This window comes from Psammomys obesus, unplaced genomic scaffold (genome assembly GCF_907164565.1).
Source record: "Psammomys obesus unplaced genomic scaffold, mPsaObe1.curated_primary_1811, whole genome shotgun sequence".
Lineage (NCBI taxonomy): Eukaryota > Metazoa > Chordata > Mammalia > Rodentia > Muridae > Psammomys > Psammomys obesus.
This window is the reverse complement of record NW_026596051.1, coordinates 17,383,442-17,402,833: the sequence shown is the minus strand read 5'-3', so window position 1 is coordinate 17,402,833 and position 19,392 is coordinate 17,383,442. Positions and strand designations below refer to the sequence as shown.

Sequence of the window (19,392 nt, the reverse complement as noted above, 5' to 3'; positions counted from 1 at the left end):
ATAACCTAGAACCCCTGCACAGATGTAGCCCAAAGCATCTCAGTGTCCAAGTAGGTTTCCTAGTGAGGAAAACAGGAGCTGTCTCTGACATGAACTGATTGACCTGCTCTTTGATCGCCTCCCCCTCAGGGGAGGCCACAGAGGAAGACGATGCAGCCACTCCCGATGATGAGACCTGATAGCCTGGGATGGGATGGAAGGGAAGAGGACCTCCCCTATCAATAGAGTGGGGAAGGGGCATAGGTGGAGAAGAGAGAGGGAGGGTAGGATTGGGAGGGAAAGAGGGAAGGAGTAATAGGTAGGATATAAAGGGAATGAACTGTAATTAATAAAAATAAACTATTATAATAAAAATGCAGATTTAAAAGCTGCCTTTAAAAACAACAACAACAAAAAATCAATTCCTCTTTCTGATTTTAGGAGAGGTAGAAATAAGATTTTAAGCCATGCTTCCTCCACTTTGGTAAGTGATTCTGACAGTGTAGGAACCCCGTCAATTCTGGGCAACTGACAAACTGCTGTCTAGAGGAGGCACTCCATTCTACCTTCAATCAGTAATGCTTGAGGGTATCAAATTCTCTACCTGTTGGAAAATATCTGTCCATCTAGTTTAGCCATTCTTGTGGATGTGAAGTGGTATTTTGTTGTACTTTTGAAGTGCATTTGCTCAAAAGTGATAATACTGAACATTTTTATTCACTTCTTGACTTCATGTATCTCTTTGGTGAAATTCAAGTTTTTCACATATTTTTGAATTATGAGTTTTTTCTATTTTGGGTATGTAAGAGTTCTTTATATGTTTTATTTGATTCGGGTCCCTAATATATGTGATTTGCAGTTTTTCCAATCTGTGGGTTTTCATTCAAATTTGGAGTACCTTTTCAAAAAACAAAACCTTTAAATCTAAAGATCCTCAAAAACTGTGCTTTTGTTATCATATTTAGAATGCTTGGGGTTTGGAGAGATGGGTCAGTGGGTAAGAGCACTTACTCTGCCAGCATATGGAACTGAGTTCAAATCTCCTGCAGTCACAGAAAAAGCAGGGCACAACTTCGAATGCATGTAATGTCAACATGGGGAGACAGACAGGGAGATCCTGTATACTTGATAGTCAGCTAGCCTAGCTAAAAAATACTGAGCTGTCAGTTCAGTGAGAGACCCTGTCTCAAAGCAATCACATAAGGAGCAATTCAAGAAGACACCCAGCATTCTGCTCTGGCCTCCACATAGACACACACACTCATATGCATGTTTCTTGTCTCTGTCTCTGTCTCTCTCTGTCTTTCTCTGTGTCTCAGTGTCTCTGTCTCTGTCTCTCTGTTTTGTCTTCCCCAAGTCAATCAGACTTGCCTCAGTTTTATTTAAGTGTTCTTACATCTAAATCTGTAAACCATTCTAGTTAATCTTTCTAGGCTGTGAGAAATTCACCCTTTGCAGGTGACTCTCTAGTCATCTGGGCTCTATTTGCTGAAAATACTCTTTCTCATTTAATTTTTTCATGCTTTTATTAGTTTTTTTTTTTTTCTCATTACTGTGAGAAAATACCTGACAAAAACAACTGGGAGGCAGGGTTTATTTTTCTCAAATTTGAGAATATAGCTCATCATGGCAGAGAAGGTCTGGTAGCAGGAGCTTGAGATAGTTGGTCATGTTGCATTCACAGTTTTAGAAGCAGAGACAGATGAATGACAGACAGAAAGTCTTATCTGGCTTTCTTCTTTTTACTGTATTCATCCCAGGACTCCATGGGATGGTGTCTCCTGCATTCAGGGTAGGTCTTTTCTGCTGATAGCCTTTCTAAAAGCATCCTTATAGACACATTAAAGAGGTATGTTTCCTTGGTAGCTCTAAATGCAGTCAGGGTGACAGTGAAGTTAACCATAATAACATTTTCACTGAGAATTAGTTGGCTTAGATCTAAGAACTGTTTCCAGCCTCACACTTTGTTTTTGTTTTGTTTGAGGCAAAGTTTCGCTCTATACCCAAGGCTGGCCTTGAAGTCAAACTCATGACCATCCTCTTGCCTCAGCTTTCTGAATACTGGGATATAAGTGTATGCTACTTCAGCCCAGTGTCTAAGGCTTGATTTCCATATGTTTGATTCTTTCCTTTAATCTTTGTGTCAGTCTTACCCTAGAAAGCATACTGTCTTGATTACTTAGGTTTGTAAGAAATTTAGAAATCACAAAGTGCAACTCTTCCATCTTTTTCAAAGTTGATCTTTTTCAAAGTTATTTTGGCTATTGGAGTACCTTTGCATCTCCATATAAATGTTATCATTATTTCATTATGTCATCAATTTCTGCAGACATCAAGCTAGGGTCTTGATACAAATTGTGTTGAATCTTTCTTTATGTTTTGTTTGGATGGGGAAACTTCCCCTTTTCTAAAATCTCAAGGACAATTTAGTTTAAATGAAACTAAAGAAAACTGAAGAAAACTGGCAACTGCCCAGAGGAATGAGATATTGAAGAGGGAGAAAGCCATGGCACTTGAGTTAGGCTAGCCTGGAGTTCAGCTACATTGCAGATAAGTTGCTAGGAACAATAGAGAAATGCTAAGGGATCCCAAAATGATGGGAAAAGCATACTTAGAACAAAGACAAAAGAAAAGAAAAAGTTGATTTGGATAGTGTCTCTATGCCTTTCAGTTAGTTTGTCTATCTTGTTGATTTGCTCAAAGAACCAGCTCTTGGTTTCATTGATTCTTTGAATTGTTCTCTTTGTTTCTAGTTTATTGATTTCATCCCTGAGTTTGATTATTTCCAGCCTTCTGCTGCTCTTGGGTGTGTCTGCTTCTTTTTTTTTTTTTTTTTCTAGAGCTTTCAGGTGAGCTGTTAAGTAGCTTGTATAAGATATTTCGAATTTCTTTATGAAGGCACTTAGTGCTAGGAACTTTCCTCTTAGCACTGCTTTCTTCCTGTCCCATAAGTTTGGGTATCAACATACCCATTTTCATTGAAGTCTTTAATTTCTTTTTTATTTCTTCCGTGACCCAGCTGTCATTGAGTAGTGAGTTGTTCAGTTTCCATGTGTGTGCAGGCTGTTTGCTATTTCTGTTGTTGAGGTCCAGTTTTAGTTCATGGTGGTCTGATAGGATATAAGGGATTATTTCAATCTTCTTGTATCTGGTGAGGCTTGCTTTGTGACCAACTATATAGTCTATTTTGGAAACCATATAGTTCCATGAGAGAGTAGGGCAGGCCCCAGGTGTGGGATTTTAGTTGGGCTAGTTTGCCCACCGCTGTTAATTGTCTCGTGTAGGGTGAGGCTTTTGCCAGATGGTAAGGCCTACCTTGTGTCTTGCATGGCACAAACAGGGACATGGTCTAGGGATTTGAAGATGTAAATATGAGGGTTCAGAGAAAGAGAGGGGGTGGCATGTAGCAGTTTGGAGAGACCAGAGAGAAGTATAGTGTAGTGGTTTGGAGGAGACAGATGGAGAGAAATGCTTCAGGGCACAGTGGCTTGGAGGAGACTGTTGGCTGCATTTGCTGTTGACAGAGATTGGTATATCCCCCAAAGACCCACTGACCCTAAACAGCCAGGGAAGTAAAGGGATCTGTGCCCCCTCTCCCCAGTAACCTTCTCTCTTCTATGTAGGGTTGGGAGGTTGGAAAGGAGGTAGACACCCCAAATAAAGTACAGTTTTAAAAACAAACACTACAAAAGACTAATGTACTTTTCCAAGTTCTATATCACCACCAATAAAGAAAACAATTAAGACATTTTTTAAAGAGATAATTATTCCTTTTGTGTACTTAGCATGGCTTAAGGTAAACCTGCCTTCCTGAGAGATGGTCCCTTGTCAGGTGATTGATTTACTGGCCCCATTGCATTGACTCTCATGTTTTTGCTATCTTGGAATGTTAGGTCTCCACCCAGGTCAGAGAAATAGCTTTTCCATCTGGGCCTCCACAGAGCCTAATCAAGGCTACTTGTAACTTGCCCTTCTCTGAAAGGTAGCCCTAAAATCATTTAGAAACCAGACCAGGGATCAGAGTCCTGAAATGCTTGATTTCTGTTTTTGAAAGCTATCTTGTTGAGTAGAGAATATTAGTTGAGACCTAGGTTTAATGGTGCATGCCTATAATCCTAAAACTTGGGAGGCTAGGGCAGGAGTGGCAGGCATTCTAGGTCAGCCTGGGCTACACAGATGACCCTACCTAAAAATAAAAATCAGTTGGTGGGGCCGAGCGTAGTGGTGTATGCCTTTAATCTCAGCACTTGAGAGGAAGAGGCAGGTGGATCTCTGTGAGTTAGAGGCTAGCCTGGTCTGCAAAGCAGGTTCCAGGGCAGCCAGGACTGTTATACAGAGAAACCCTGTCTCAAAAACAAAAACAAAAACAAAAACAAAAACAAAAACAAATCAGTTGGAGGATGGGGAGATGGCTCAGTGGACAAAGGGATTGCTGTTCCAGCATGAAGACCTGAGTATGGACCCCAGAACTTATATATAAAGGTGGCTACTATAGCATGTGTTTATAATCCCAGGGTTCCTGTGGTAAGATGGGAGGCACATACAAGAGAATCACTTGAAGTTCAAGTGCCAGTTAGCCTGGCACACAGCAGCAAGCAGCAAGAAACCCTGTCTTGAACAAGTGGAAAATGGAAACCAACACCCCAGTTGTCTTCTGATTTCTATGTGTGTGCTGTGCTGTGTCTGTACCTGGACTTCACATGCACAGCAGAGATTCTTTTCAAAAGTTTCATTATAGATGTTACTTCTTTGTGTTATAGCTTGCTCTTATAAAGCAATATAGCTGCTTAATTTTGTGACTTTTGTATTGCTGTGTCTTCACAGACCTTAACTTGTCCTGTTAAAGGAATCATGGTATTACTGAAAAACCATGTAGACAGAAGCCCCCTGATTCCCCCAGCCTGTGGTGGTGCTCTGGGAGAAGACTTCAGATCCACAGATCATTGTATCTACATACATACTGAGCATTCCCCTTTCTGGGGTCCAAAGCAAGAAGCACATAGTCTATTTGTCAGGTAAGAAAGTCTTTATTTATCATATTAAGTTTAAAACTTTCCAACCTCCAGTTTTAACTATTTAAACTTTTAGTTTTTGTGAACACATGAAAATAATTTTTTAAATTCTTTATTAACATGAAAATAATTTTAAGATTATTTTATATATGTAGATGTTTTATCTCCATATACACTTATATGTATACCAGAAGAGATTATTTGATCCCATGAGACTACAGTTATAGATGATTGTGAGCTATCATGTGGGTATTAGGAATTGAACTCAGGACCTCTGAAAGAACAGCAAGTGCTCTTAACCACTGAGCCACTTCTTTGGCCCATGAAAATAATTGTGTGTGTGTGTGTGTGTGTGTGTGTGTGTGTGTGTGTGTGTGTGTATGTGTATGTGTTTGTGTTTTGAGACAGAGACATGATTTCTCTGTGTATCCTTGGCTGTCCTGGACTTGCACTGTAGACTAGACTGGTCTTGAACTCACAGAGATACACCTGCCTATACCTCCCCAAGTGCTGGGGTTACAGGTATGCATCACTGTGCCCGGTCCATGAAATTAATTTTGAAGGAAAACACACACACACACACACACACACACACAAAAGCAGTGGTCATCTCCCTCAGAGTCTCTGGGATGGAGTCCATCCTAATGCCAAGGGAGCCTGTTCCAGCATTGTGACAACTTTGCAATAAGATGTTAGGGGGAAGCCTTGCCCTCTATCCTGCCACTACTGCTGCCACTACCAGGATTCCAGGTAATTTTCACTACCATTCTGGTTTCCTCCCTTACAGCATAGGAGATGTGTTATCACTGCCTGAAAGACTAAGTTGTCTTCAGTGTCACTAAGGATAGTGCCTGTCTGAAAATGTGGCTTGAGTGTGGTTTGTTTAACAAACCTTTTTTCTGATATAGGCTCGGTTCCCCAAATGGCTGTTTTGAGATAGTAGGCCCTTAAGAGAAAGGACTCAGCAGGTGATTGGTAGGTCATAGGGGCTCCTCCCTCCTGAGGGGGTTAGAGCTGTTTTCACACTGGTGGGTTGAGATGAGGACACCATGTGCTCGACCTCTTCTGTCCTTGAATGATTCTCTTCATGCTGTGATGCTGCAAGGGGCCCCTGATCAAGCCAGTGCCATGCTTCTTGGACTTTGCTGCTGCAGTTATGAACTAAATGAGCTTTATTTAATTATGCCTAACATGATAGAGACTTCTAGCTCTTTAATTTTCTTTACACTTTAATTAAAGTTTTCTGTGAAAAGCTTTTCCTTATCAACTAGACTTTGCTCACCTTATCATATTTTCACTCATGTGTTATTTTATCATTTAGGCCTTTCCTAAACATCTGAATAAAACAATACCTTAGCTCAGCACCATATACAATCACCATCTTCAATTTCTTTTATATTTTTGGTTGTGAGCATAGCCTTTAATGGCTATGCCATCTCTTCAGCCCACATTTCTCTATAATGCCTGTCACCACTACCATTCACAAGTCTTACTTTGTTTATTGTATCCTAATCTCAGTGAGGGTGAAGGCAGGATTTTGATCCTTTCAGTTTCATGACTCCACACCCAGGAGCACTGCCACAGGAAAAAACATGAATATTTATCAGTCTCATTTTGAGGCATGTTAAGTTCGAGGAAAGATAATCCCTCATGTACTATAAAACTGGAATAGTCCCAATTCTACAGTAGCATATTTAGGATTCAAAATGAACTTAAATCATACTTTATAAATATATTCAAAAATATATTTTAAGATATTTTGCATGTTTATGAGTGTGTGTAGGTGTTTTCATGTATACACACATGCACATGTATGTGTACATTTTATTTTATTGAGGCAGGGTCTTTTTTTTTAACCAATTGGCCAAAAGCTCTTTAATTACTATTTGTATCAGAACACTTCCATCTTTTAGTATAGAAATATTTTTCATTAAATTTTTATTTTTTATATTAATTAGTTTATTTACTTTGTATCCCAGCTGTAGCCCCCTCCCTCATTCCCTCCCAATCTCACCCTCCCTCCCTTGTCTCCTCCCTGTCCCTCTCTAAGTCCACTGATAGGGGAGGTCTTCCTCCCCTTCCGTCTGACCCTAGCTTATCAGGTCTCACCAGAACTGGCTGCAATGTCCTTCTCTGTGGCCTAGCTAGGCTACTCTTCCCACCGGGGGATGAGGAGGTCAAAGAGCTAGCCACTGAGTTCATGTCAGAGACAGTCCCTGTTCCCTTTACTAGAGAACCCACTTGGATACTGAGCTGCCATGGGCTACATCCAAGCAGGGGTTCTAGGTTATATCCATGCATGGTCCATGGTTAGAGAATCAGTCTCAGACAAGCTCCTGTGCCCAGATATATTTGGTCCTTGTGGAGCTCCTGTCCTCTCCAGGTCTTGCTAACTCGAGGCAGGGTCTCTTGCTGAATGTAGAGCTTATATATCCTAATTAGTCTAGCTAGCCAGCTTGCCATAGGATCCCTGCCTCCCAAGTGCTGGAATTACAAGCAGGCCACAAAGCATTTACATAGGGATCTTTGATCTGTCATGGTTAGCTTCAGCTGTCAACTTGACACAAACCTAGAGTTACCTGGGAAGAGGGAACCTCAACTGAAGAATTGCCTTGATCAAACTGGACTCTGATCATGTCTATGAGGCACTTGTTTAATTGCTAATTGATATAGGAGGGGCCATCCCACTATGGGTGGTACCATCTCTGGGCAGGTAGATCTGGGCTATATAAGAAAGATATTTGGGGGCTAGAGAGATGGCTCAGGGCTTAAGAGCATTGGCTTACCTTCCAGAGGTCCTGAGTTCAATTCCCAATAACCACATGGTAACTCAACAACCATCTATAATGAGATCAGTGCTCTCTTCTGGTGCTCCTGCAGGCAGAACATTGTATACATAATAAATAAATATTTTTTAAAAGAGAGATATTTGAGCCTGTTGAGGTGGCATTCACCTGTAATCTCAGCACTCAGGGAGGCAGAGGCAAGTGGATCTCTGTGAGTTAAAGGCCAGTCTGGTCTACAGAATGAGTCTAGGACAGCCAGGGCTACACATAGAAACCCTGTCTTGAAAAAAAAGAAAAGAAAAGAAAGAAAGGTATCTGAATATGAACCTGGTGCAAGCCAGCAAACAGTCATACCTTTTTGGTCTCCACTTCAGTTCCTACCTCCAGGTTCCTGCCTTGACTTTCCTTGATGATGGACTATAACTTGTAAGATTAAATAAACCCTGTTCTTCCTAAGTTGTTTTATGTTAGGGTGTTTTATCTTAGCAACAGAAAGTAAATTATAATAGAATTTGAAGTCTAGTCCTTATGCTTATGTGGCAAGTGATTTTTCCACTGAGCCATGCCCCAGCCACAAGAAACACTTCTTCTGCTTGTCTTACCAAGATAGACTTAAGCCAGCCTGAGTTTCTCCCTAGGAGAAGACAATGTAGCTTTTAGATCACTCCATCCTGGATTTGTGTTTCAGCACATGTCAGGGAAGTCCACGTACCCCATTTTTCTATCATTCTTCACTTCTTCCCTTCCCTTCCCTATGTCCATTCCCAGTATTATCTAAGCCAAGAGCCAGTGCTTTTGACACTTTGATCTCCCTATCAACCTGGCCTTCTGTTGAAACAAACCAAGGTCAAAGCATATAACTTTTAAAACATTATATAGTGTCTATCAATAGAGCCAGACAAGCAAAACCCAATGAAATATCACCCCGTGTACATGCCCACTGGGCTCCTGGTTACTTTTTTTCTTATTCCATCAAAGAGCTCTTTTAATGTATTATTATTGTACTTTTCCATGAAGAGGAACTTTTAGTTTGGTGGTTCATGGCTTATCTTCTGTCAGTAGTGAGATACAGTATCAGAACCCAACCTTACCATCTACTAGATGTGACATCTCTGAACCATGTCTCTTCGTCTGTATACTGGATGGAGTTCCTGCCTTGTAGGACTGTGATTAAGTTTCAGTGTGGCAACCTTGTGAAATGTTAGCCTGATAGCTACACACATACACATACGGTAATATTAACGGTTACCCCACATTCAGAAGCTCAGGGGGTGATGGAAGAAGCTGCAGTTTAGCATATGTGGGTCTTTCTGTGAAGGATGTGTGGGTAGGCGGCTTGCCCAGACCATCCCTTGAGCAGGTTGCACAGTTGTGGGAGGAAAAGAGTAGACAAGGAGCATATGCCATCTCCAGCAGTATGGGTAGAAAGTGCCATAGTGAAATGGCAGAAGGAAGACCTGGCAAGCTGAGAGGTGGGGTGCTTGGAGGGGCTTGGGCCAGGTCCAGTGTGTGTACTCTGTATAGGAGATTCAGGAGAAGAAGCTTTGCTCAGGGATAAGCCCTGAGTCCAAGCTTCATAGTGTATAAACTGTACATAAGAAGCAATGCTCACCTCACAAGATTCTTTAATTAATCAAGTTATGCATATGCTGCATAAGGATAGCTGGATATTTGATATTACAGTATTTTTCCAAGATCTGAATTACTGTCTAAATATAAATTTTCTCTTGTTAGGAACATGCTGTTTTGGACACTTACATGTAAATGCCCCATTGTTTGTTTTAATGCCAAGGACTTTGTGAAAACAGTACTGCAGTTCTATGGTGAAGAAGACAGCTGGAAGCATGGTAAGCCACCATTCTCATTGTCCCTAAGACACCATGTCACCTGCTCCAGGACTCCTAGCCACACAGACAGCACGTTTTCACCTATGAGCAGGAAAAGGCACTTCCACTGATGTGTCTGGGTTATGCTTTCATTTGTACCAGCTTATACTCCTTTGGTGTAAGGAATGACCACTGAAGCACAGTCACAACGGGCCTTGTTATTACCACCAATAGCTACAGACACTAAGAATTAAACTACAACACAGAAACAAAACCATGCAGGGCATATAGTATCTTTAAGAGAACAGGGAATAGTTGTACACCTTTAATCCCAGTACTCAGTAAGCAGAGACCAGAAGGTCTCTGAGTTTGAGGTCAGCTTGGTCTACAGAGTGAGTTCCATTTACAGCCAAGACTATACAAAGAAACCTTGTCTTGAAAAACCAGAGAGAGAGAGAAAAAAAAATTAAAGCCATGGGAATTGAACTCAGGACCTCTAGAAGAACAGTCAGTACTCTTAATCTCTGAGCCACCTCTCCAGCCCCAGAATCCTTGAGTTTTAACTGTATGTTTTTCTGCATTTTAAAATACTCATAATAAAATGTTGAGAAAATTTTTATTATAATCAATTTCTAACATACATGAAATTATTCATCAAAGTTTGATCAAGATTGGACTTACAGCTGATTTTTTTTCTTTCGTAACTCTCTGTTTTTCAAACCACAGACTTTTCAGTATTTTATAACAAATCTCAAATATTATAAGATTAAGCTCTGGTATTTCTGTTCTGTGAGGATCCCACATGCAAACAATACAATCAATCAACCTTCCCCAGAGTAAGCAGTAATCTCTGCATTATTAGCTGTCCTGACAGTATTCCATCTCCCACACTTGCCCTGAGATGCTCTTAGTTTTTTGTTTGTTTTGCGATGGTAGAAGCTATAGATTGTCATTGTCTAAGTTCTTAATTGCAACCTGGTAAGATTAAAAATCTATTATACTTCATTTTTTTCTTTTTCCATTTTTATGTGTGTTTGTTTGGAGGACATGGGGGGTGTATATATGTGTATGTGCATACATGTAGACCCTGAAGTTGATGCTAGGAATTATCTTTAATTGGTCTTCTACCTTATTCATTGAGGTATAGCCTCCGTCAAAACAAGAGTTGGGAGAAATGACTAGCCAGCTTGCTCTGGAAACCCTATCTCTGAATTACAGGCGTGCTGCCACACCCATCTGGATTTACGTGGGTTTGGGAATTTGAATTCTGGTCCTCAGGCTTGTAAGGCAAGCACTTTGACCACTGGGCTGTCACCCCGGTCCATTTTTCTTCATTTGTTAACTAGACTAGTTCAATAAACAGAAGCCACTCACTATTTGCCTAAGTGAACTTGAGATGGAAACTTCTGGCTGGAAATTTAGTTGTATTTTTTTTTTAACTTACTTTCAAACTAATGAATTGTTCCACAGAGTCAGCAAAACTTGATACAAAATACTTTTAAAGTATGGCCATGAAGAGCATGTGGGCTGGTTTTACTGCTATTTAAGTATTAATAATGTTTAAATAATAAATACTTACATATGTACTTATATATGGTACTTATATGTAATATATACTTGTATATGGTAACAGATTCCTTGGGAAATGGTTGAGTACAGGGCAGAAAATGCTCAGCGTGAGTATGTAGCAGCTCAAAGTTCCTCAAGTCAAGAAAAGTCAGCTTTATAGTCATCAACGATATGTGTGACAGAATAAAACCTACATTTTTGTTTAAATAAATGGTGGAGAGCACAGAAGGCAAATCCATAATATGGCCACTATGGAGAACACTATGGACAGACTCCCCACCCGCCAAAAAAAAAAAAAAAAAAAAAAAAAAAGAACCAAAAAAAAAAAATAGAGATTTGTCCTGGCAGGCTTCTGTTCGTCAGTTGACAGGATCAGCACCCAGAACATTCTGATACTGTCCAATCTCCCAAGGTCTTTTCAAAAGATCTTTCTGTAGAACTCTTACCTTTGGAATGTCAGAGGTCAGTCAGTGTTACCAGACAGTGTCATATAAAGTCAACTTTGCTGGGGCAGAAGCAGCCAAAATGACTATTTCATCTCATCCAAAGTTCCAAATCTGCCTATATCTGTAGTCTCTGACATAATATAGAAAAGTCTTGACACTCTCTGGCTAGTATAATAACTTAAGAATACCAGACAATCTGGCATTTAGTGTGATGTGATCCAAGAATATAATCTTATTTAAAAGTCAGCTCCTTTTTGTTTTTAGCTACCTCATTGAACTATCTTATGTCAGGAAATACCATTTTGCCTGGCCTATACCGCCTACTTGCTCTGACACAGTGACAGGGAAACTAGGTGAGCTGATGTAGCTACTCCCCTTATTCCTTGACTCAGGAGGCATGACTCTGAGACCATGACGAAGTATTATGTGTGGCCTGGAAAGACAGGGGGAAAAGTGGAAGAAAAGATCTACTACCTATAATGGCTGAAAAGCTCACATAGGAAGAGAAAAACAGGGACATGGGCCAAAATTTCTAACTTCAGTCTCTTGTATTATTGAGACAGCCATTTTCCAAGTGTACTTGAGCTCTCTATCCATTCTTAGCTGTTTGGATTCCATTTCTTTAATGTGATGCCCACATCAACCAGCCATGTAGGATCTGGGTGTATCCAGCCACCTTCCAACAAGGCAGACATTCTTGAAGAGAGCTATGGAGCTGGCTCAGCTAGTAAAGTGCTTACTGTGTGAATGTGAGGATGGGAGTTCAAGTCCCTAGGACCCATGTAATTGTTGAGTAGGTGTGAAGGTAGCCTGCTCTTTCAGTATACTCAGAAGGTAGAGCAAAGGTCTCTAGAACAAGCTGGCTAGCTAGAGAGCAATATTAAGGAGCTATGAGTTCAATTGAGAGACCTTGCCTTAGTAAATAAGATAGAGAGTACCTGAAGAAGATTGCTGACATCTGCTTCACATGCATGCACTTGCACATGTACAAATAAATACACACGGATAAATACACACATCATACATAAAGATGTATAAAAAATTCTTAATAAATAATAGTTCAAATGGGCTGAGAAAGAAATTAGGGAAACAACACCCTTCACAATAGCCACAAAGGACATAAAGTACCATAGTGTAACTCTAACCAAGCAAGTCAAAGATTTATGTGAAAAAAACTTCCAGTCTCTGAAGAAAGAAATAGAAGAAGATATCAAAAGATGGAAAACTCCTATGCTCATGGCTTGGCAGGATTAACATAGTAAAAATGGCTATCTTACCAAAAGCAATCTACAGATTCAATGCAATTCCCATCAAATTACCAACACAATTCTTTACAGACCTTGGAAGAAAAGTCTCAACTTCATATGGAATAACAAGAAACCCAGAATGGCTAAAACACTCTTCTACAATAAAAGATCCTTTGAAGGTATTCTATAGAGCAACGATGATAAAAACTGCATGATTCTAGCATAGAAACAGGTTGGTGGATCAATGTAATCAAAGACCCGGAAATAAATCCACACATTTATGGACACCTTATTTTTGACAAAGATGCCAAAACCTTACAATGGAAAAAAGATAGCATCTTCAACAAATGGTGCTGGTCTAACTGGATATCTACATGTAGAAAAATGCAAGTAGATCCATACTTATCACCCTGCCTAAAACTAAAGTCCAAGTGGATCAAAGACCTCAACATAAAACCAGACACACTAAACCTGTTAGAAGAAAAAGTAGGGAAGAGCCTGGAACTCATTGGCACAGGAGACAACTTCCTGAACAGAATACCAACAGCACAGGCTCTAAGAGCAACAATCAATAAATGGGACCTCATGAAACTGAAAATCTTCTGTAAAGCAAAGAACACTGTCGTCAGAACAAAACGACAGTCTACAGATTGGGAAAGGATCTTCACCAACCCTATATCTGACAAAGGGCTAATATCCAGAATATATAAAAAACTCAAGAAGTTAAACAGCAACAAATCAGGCAGTCCAATTGAGCTAAACAGAGAATTCTCAATAGAGGAATACCGAATGGCAGAGAAACACTTAAAGAAATGCTCAACATCCTTAGTCATCAGGGAAATGTGAATCAAAATGACCCTGAGATTTCACCTTACACCCATCAGAATGGCTAAGATAAAAAACCTCAAGTGACAACACATGCTCGAGAGGATGTGGAGAAAGGGGAATCCTCCTCCATTGCTGGTGGGAATGTAAACTTGTACAACCACTTTGGAAATCGAGCTGGTGCTTTCGCAGACTATTAGGAACACTGCTTCCTCAAGATCCAGCTATAGCACTCCAAAAGATGCTCAAGTATACAAGGACGTTTGCTCAACCATGTTCATAGCAGCTTTATTTGTAATAGCCAGAACCTGGAAACAACCCAGATGTCCCTCAGTTGAGGAATGGATACAGAAATTGTGATACATTTACACAATGGAATACTACTCAGCAATGAAAAACAAGGAAATCATGAAATTTGCAGGCAAGTGGTGGGATCTAGAAAAAATCATCCTGAGTGAGGTATCCCAGAAGCAGAAAGACACACATGGTATATACTCACTTATAAGTGGGTATTAGACATATAATATAGGATAATCATACTAAAATCTGTACACCTAAGAAAGATAATCAAGAAGGAGCGCCCTGGATAAGATGCTCAATCTTCATTCAGAAAGGCAAAAGGGATAGGCATCGGAAGAAGGTGAAAACAAGGAACACGACAGGAGCCTACCACAGAAGGCCTCTGAAAGGCTCTACCCAGCAGGGTATTAAAGCAGATGCTGAGACTCATAGCCAAACTTTGGGTAGAGTCAGGGAATCTTATGAAAGAAGGGGGAAATAGAAAGACCTGGAAGGGTCTGGAGCTCTACAAAGAGAACAACAGAACCAAAAAACCTGGGCCTAGGGGTCTTTTCTGAGACTTATACTCCAACCAAGGACCATTCATGGAGATAAGCTAGAACCCTTGCACAGAGGTAGCCCATGGCAGCTCAGTCTCCAAGTGAGTTCCCTAGTAAGGGGAACAGGGGCTGGCTCTCTGATCACCTCCCCCTAAGGGGGGAGCAGCCTTACCAGGCCACAGAGTAAGACTGTGAATAACAGTCCTGATGGGAACTGATAAGCTATGGTCGGATGGAAGGAGAGGAGGTCCTCCACTATCAGTGAACTGGGGAAGGGGCAGGGAGGAAATGAGGAAGGGAGGGGGGCAGAATTTGGAGGGGGTGAGGGTGGGGCTACAGCTGGGATACAAAATGAATAAATTGTAATAAATAAAAATTATATTTAAAAAAGACAAAAAAAAAAAGATCTTAGAGCCTGTATTGTTGGTGCTCTGTTCAGGAAGTTGTCTCTGTGCCAGTGAGTTCCAGGTTTTTCCCCACTTTTTCTTCTAACAGGTTTAGTGTGTCTGGTTTTATGTTGAGGTCTTTGATCCACTTGGACTTTAGTTTTGTGCGTGGAATTTTATGAAAGAAGGGGTGGGGGGATAGAAAGACCTGGAGGGAGACAGGGGACAGGAGCTGCAAAAGGAGACCAACAGAGCAAAAAAACAAAACAAGAAAACTGGTCCTGAGGGCTCTGCAGAGATTGATTCCCCAATGAAGGACCATGCATGGAGAGGACCCCTGCTCAGATATAGCCCATAGACTCAGTCTCCAAGTGGGTTCCCTAGTAAGGGGAGCAGGGGCTGTCTCTGACATGAACTCAGTAGCAGGCTCTCTGATCACCCTCCCTGGGGGAGGGGGTGCAGCCTTGCCAGGCCACAGAGGAAGACAATGCAACTAGTCCTATTGAGACCTGATAGGCTAGGGTCAGATGGAAAGGGAGGAGGACCACCCCTATCAGTGGACTGGGGAAGGAGTATAGGGAGAGAAGAAGAAGGGTAGGATTGGGAAGAGATGAGGGAGGGGGCCACAGCCAGGATACAAAGTGCATAAATTGTAATAAATAATAATAAATAAAAATAATAGTTATAGGAGTACTTAATCCTGTAATTTGAGGGAATAGCAAAATAGTATTCATTGGAAAATTAATCTTTTTTGTTTCTTTTTATTTTTTTCATACAATATATTTTAATTGTTTCCCTTCTCCAACCCCTCCTTTCTTATTTAGATCTTCCCCTACCTCCTTACTTAACCAATTTTGTGTTTTCTCTCAAAAAAAACCTGCCACAAAAAAATAGAAAATTAAAAAAACAGTTGAACCAAAAACCTGTAAGATGAAAAGTTCCAAAACAAAATGAAACAGAAGTTCACAAAAAACAAACAAACAAACAAACAAAGCATGGAGTTTATTTTTTATTGGCCCACTACTCGTGCCCATGAGGCTTGCCCTAGAGTGTGGTTGATATACCCAGTGACACTCCGTGGTAGAAGACAGATTTGCTCTTTGCTAACAGGTAGCAGTCACCGATAGCTTCTTGGTTAGGGAAGGAACCCTCTGTTCACGTCCCCCTATTAGTGGTGGGACAGTGTTTGGCTTGCGCCTGTGCAGGTCCTGTGTGTACTTCCACAGTCTCTGTGGGTTCATATGTGTATCAGTCTTGTTGTGTCTGTAACACAGTTTCCTTGGAGTCAGTCCTCATCTCTGGTTCTTACAATCTTTTTGCGTTCTCTGACTCAAGGATCCCTGAGTCTTGAGGGGAGGATTTGATAAGATGTTCCATTTAGGACTGAGCACTCCAAAGTCTCTCACTCTGTGCACATTGTCTAATCATGGGTCTCTCTGTTAAATTCCCATCGACTGCATGAAGAAGCTTCTCTGATTAGGGCTGAACGAGGTACTAATTGATGGGTATATGAATATGTTATTAGGAATCATTTTATTGACATGTTTTTTAGCAGAACAATATGTTTTCCACAGGGCCCACGGTTGTTTTCTGGTTGTTGGCACTTTAGCAGGGTCAGGTGTGGGGCCCATCTCATGGAGTGGGCCTTAAATACAATCAAAGAGCACTCTCATAACTTTTGTGCCACTGTTGTATCAGAATATCTTCTAGGCAGATTGCTGTTGTAGGTAACAGGGTTTGTAGCTGGGTGATACTGACGATGGCCTTTATCTTCTGGTAGAGTGCAGAGTACCTTCTAGTATCATGAACACAGTAGGGGTTAAGCTTCTAGTTTGGCACCTGCTGCATTTCTACATGTTCAGTAAAATAAGTAAGTGTTGTTTTCAACAATAGTGCCTTACCATTCACTGTGGAAAGCAATCAATGGCCTTGGCAATGGCCTGTGATATTTGGGGGGTTCCATGGACCTCTTTAGCTAACAACTCAAAAATATGGAACCCATTCCTGGCACTGGAAGTTTTAACTGGTGACATAAGTTATCTAGTTGGGACATCGTCTCCCCCATTATATGGTGATTCCATTTAGACTCCTTTCTTATATGTATATATTAAGAAGCTTCTACAGTAATGGGTTTCTATATGGATTTTCAAAGGCCTTTAGTGTAAGGTATTCCTATCCATAACTCCTGGACTCTGATCTCCCATCCTCCTTTCCATTAATCCCTCTATTCTAGTTTCCCCTCTTTCCCCCATAACACTATATTCTACTTCCCCTTCCTAGGAAGATCCTCTCCATCCCTCTGACCCCTTACTAGGTTCTTAATGTCTTTGGTTATTTGAATTTTTAGCACACATATCAAAAGTTGAACATCCACATATAGGATAAAATATGTAATATTTGTCTATTTTGGGTCTGGGTTATTCAGTTGGGATTTTTTTCTCTAGCTCCATTCATTTACCTGCAGACTTCAAAATTTCACTGGTTCTTAACAGCCGAATAATATTCAATTATGTAAATGTACCACATTTTCATTTTCAATTTATCAGTTGATGGACATCTTGGCTTTTTCCAATTTCTGGCAATTATGAATAGTACATCAGTGAACATAACTGAGCAAGTATCTTTATAGTAAGATGGAAAGTTCTTTGGGTATATGCCCAAGAGTGGTATAGCTGGCTCATGAGGTATATCTATCCCCAACTGCCTGAGGAACCGCCATACATATTTCCACACTGTTTATACTAAGGTGCGCTCCCATAGCAATAAATAAATGTTCTTCTTTGCCGGCATCCTTGCCAACATGTGCTGTCAATTGTTTTATTGATTTTGCACATTCTGACTGGGGTAACATGAAATCTCAAAGTAGTTTTAATTTGCATTTCTCTGATGGAAAGGATGTTGAACATTTCTTTAAGTGTTTCTCAGTCATTTGTGTTTCATACTTGTGGAAAACTCTTGGCTTAGTGTAAAGATGGGGAAAGCAACAATTGTTTGTGGTTGAGGGGAATACTAAGTAACCTTTTCCTCTGCAGTGGCTGGTTTTGTAGGACTAGATCCCAGAGTTGCTGCATGGCTCATAGATCCTAGTGACACTGCACCTTCATTTGAAGATTTAGTGGCAAAACACCTAGAAAAGTCCATCATAATCAAACCAAGCAGTATATTTGGTGATGCCTCAAGAAATACTGTGGTAAGACGTTTAAGATGAGGTTCTATCTACCTTAATACGACCCTGACTTTTTTTTTTTTTTACTTTGTAGATAATCTAATAGTAACAACGATATTGCCAGAACCCATTTACATTTCATTTGTTCTATCCAAATTCTGTTGGCTGAGGTGTTTCTGATAGAGGTTAATGAATAAACATGAGAGACTTCCAGGGATGTCACATTAGAGTGTAGCTCTTCTATGGATTCTCCAGTGTCAGTAGCACCTCCTCTGTGAGCAGAAAACTGACCTTTTGTAAATCCTTCTGGTGACGTGTTCTTGTTGTCTGACTTTCTGGGACAGCCACCTCAGTCTAGGTAGAAAGGACAAGGTGTGTTTTCCAAAGCCCTCTTGTGCTGAAGGTGCCCCTTGTCTTCAGGAGTTACCTTTCCTGAAGTAGAGGTGTTGGGGAACAGTGTCACAACCAGGACTCTCTATTCAGCCACATGGTGTGACACTTCAGTGAGCACTCAGATGGGCCAAAGGTACAGCAGCACATGTGAGAGCCTGCACACCCTGCCCTTCATATTCATAACTACCATGTGTGCAGTGTGGATCTGTGTCCCATAGGGGTATACTGTAAATACCAGAAACACCATATCTTTGAATTTAAAAAGAGATATAACAGAAGGTCATGAAATAGTTTGCCAAATGAGAGAAAAATGTACAGTTCTTGCAAGAATGGGAATCTGATCCTGGCAGCCTGGGGACAGTGGCCATGCAGGAGACAAGATTCTGTTTTAGCACTTGGAAAGTATCCCTTTTCTCTTACTGGTGATTAGAATCTTACTCAGTCAGGCAAAGATTGCCTAACAAGCTGAAATATGACAAGAAATTGTCCACTAGTGACCACCAATAGTATTATCAGTCCTAATTCACAGAGGGGAATACTAGGTACGCACATATTACTGTTCACTCGTCTTACCCAAGGCATAGTTGACGCCATGGTTCAGTTTGGATTTATGACTAAGTCTAGTTTCTTATTATTCTCACATATTATTCTGGGATAAGATGGCTGCATGGAATGAAAATCAGCTATAGAGGGTGTGCTCTCTAATGCAGGCTGTCACAGTGCTTAGTGATGCTGTTGAGCCAGGTCTGGACTTCTACTCTCTGTTCCTAAGGCCCTTTGTTCTTGCCTCATGAGGATAAGAGGCAGCTTCAAATGCAGTTTCAGTCATGGTTGTTGGCCAGATATGGCCATGGGAGAGCCTTGCAGCACATGGGAGTGAGAGATTGAAGTTGGCCCTTAAGGAATCTGCTTCTGTGC

General features: G+C 40.8%; 1 protein-coding gene across 1 annotated transcript in view; it reads left to right on the top strand.

Moving 5' to 3' along the window:
* Positions 1-19,392, top strand: part of Poln (DNA polymerase nu) — a 125,102-nt gene that overhangs the window by 16,393 nt on the left and 89,317 nt on the right. The window contains exons 4-6 of the mRNA XM_055624249.1: positions 4,804-4,994; positions 9,512-9,624; positions 17,948-18,105. Of these exons, the coding sequence (XP_055480224.1) occupies positions 4,804-4,994; positions 9,512-9,624; positions 17,948-18,105 (462 nt within the window). The remainder of the gene's footprint in view (positions 1-4,803; positions 4,995-9,511; positions 9,625-17,947; positions 18,106-19,392) is intronic.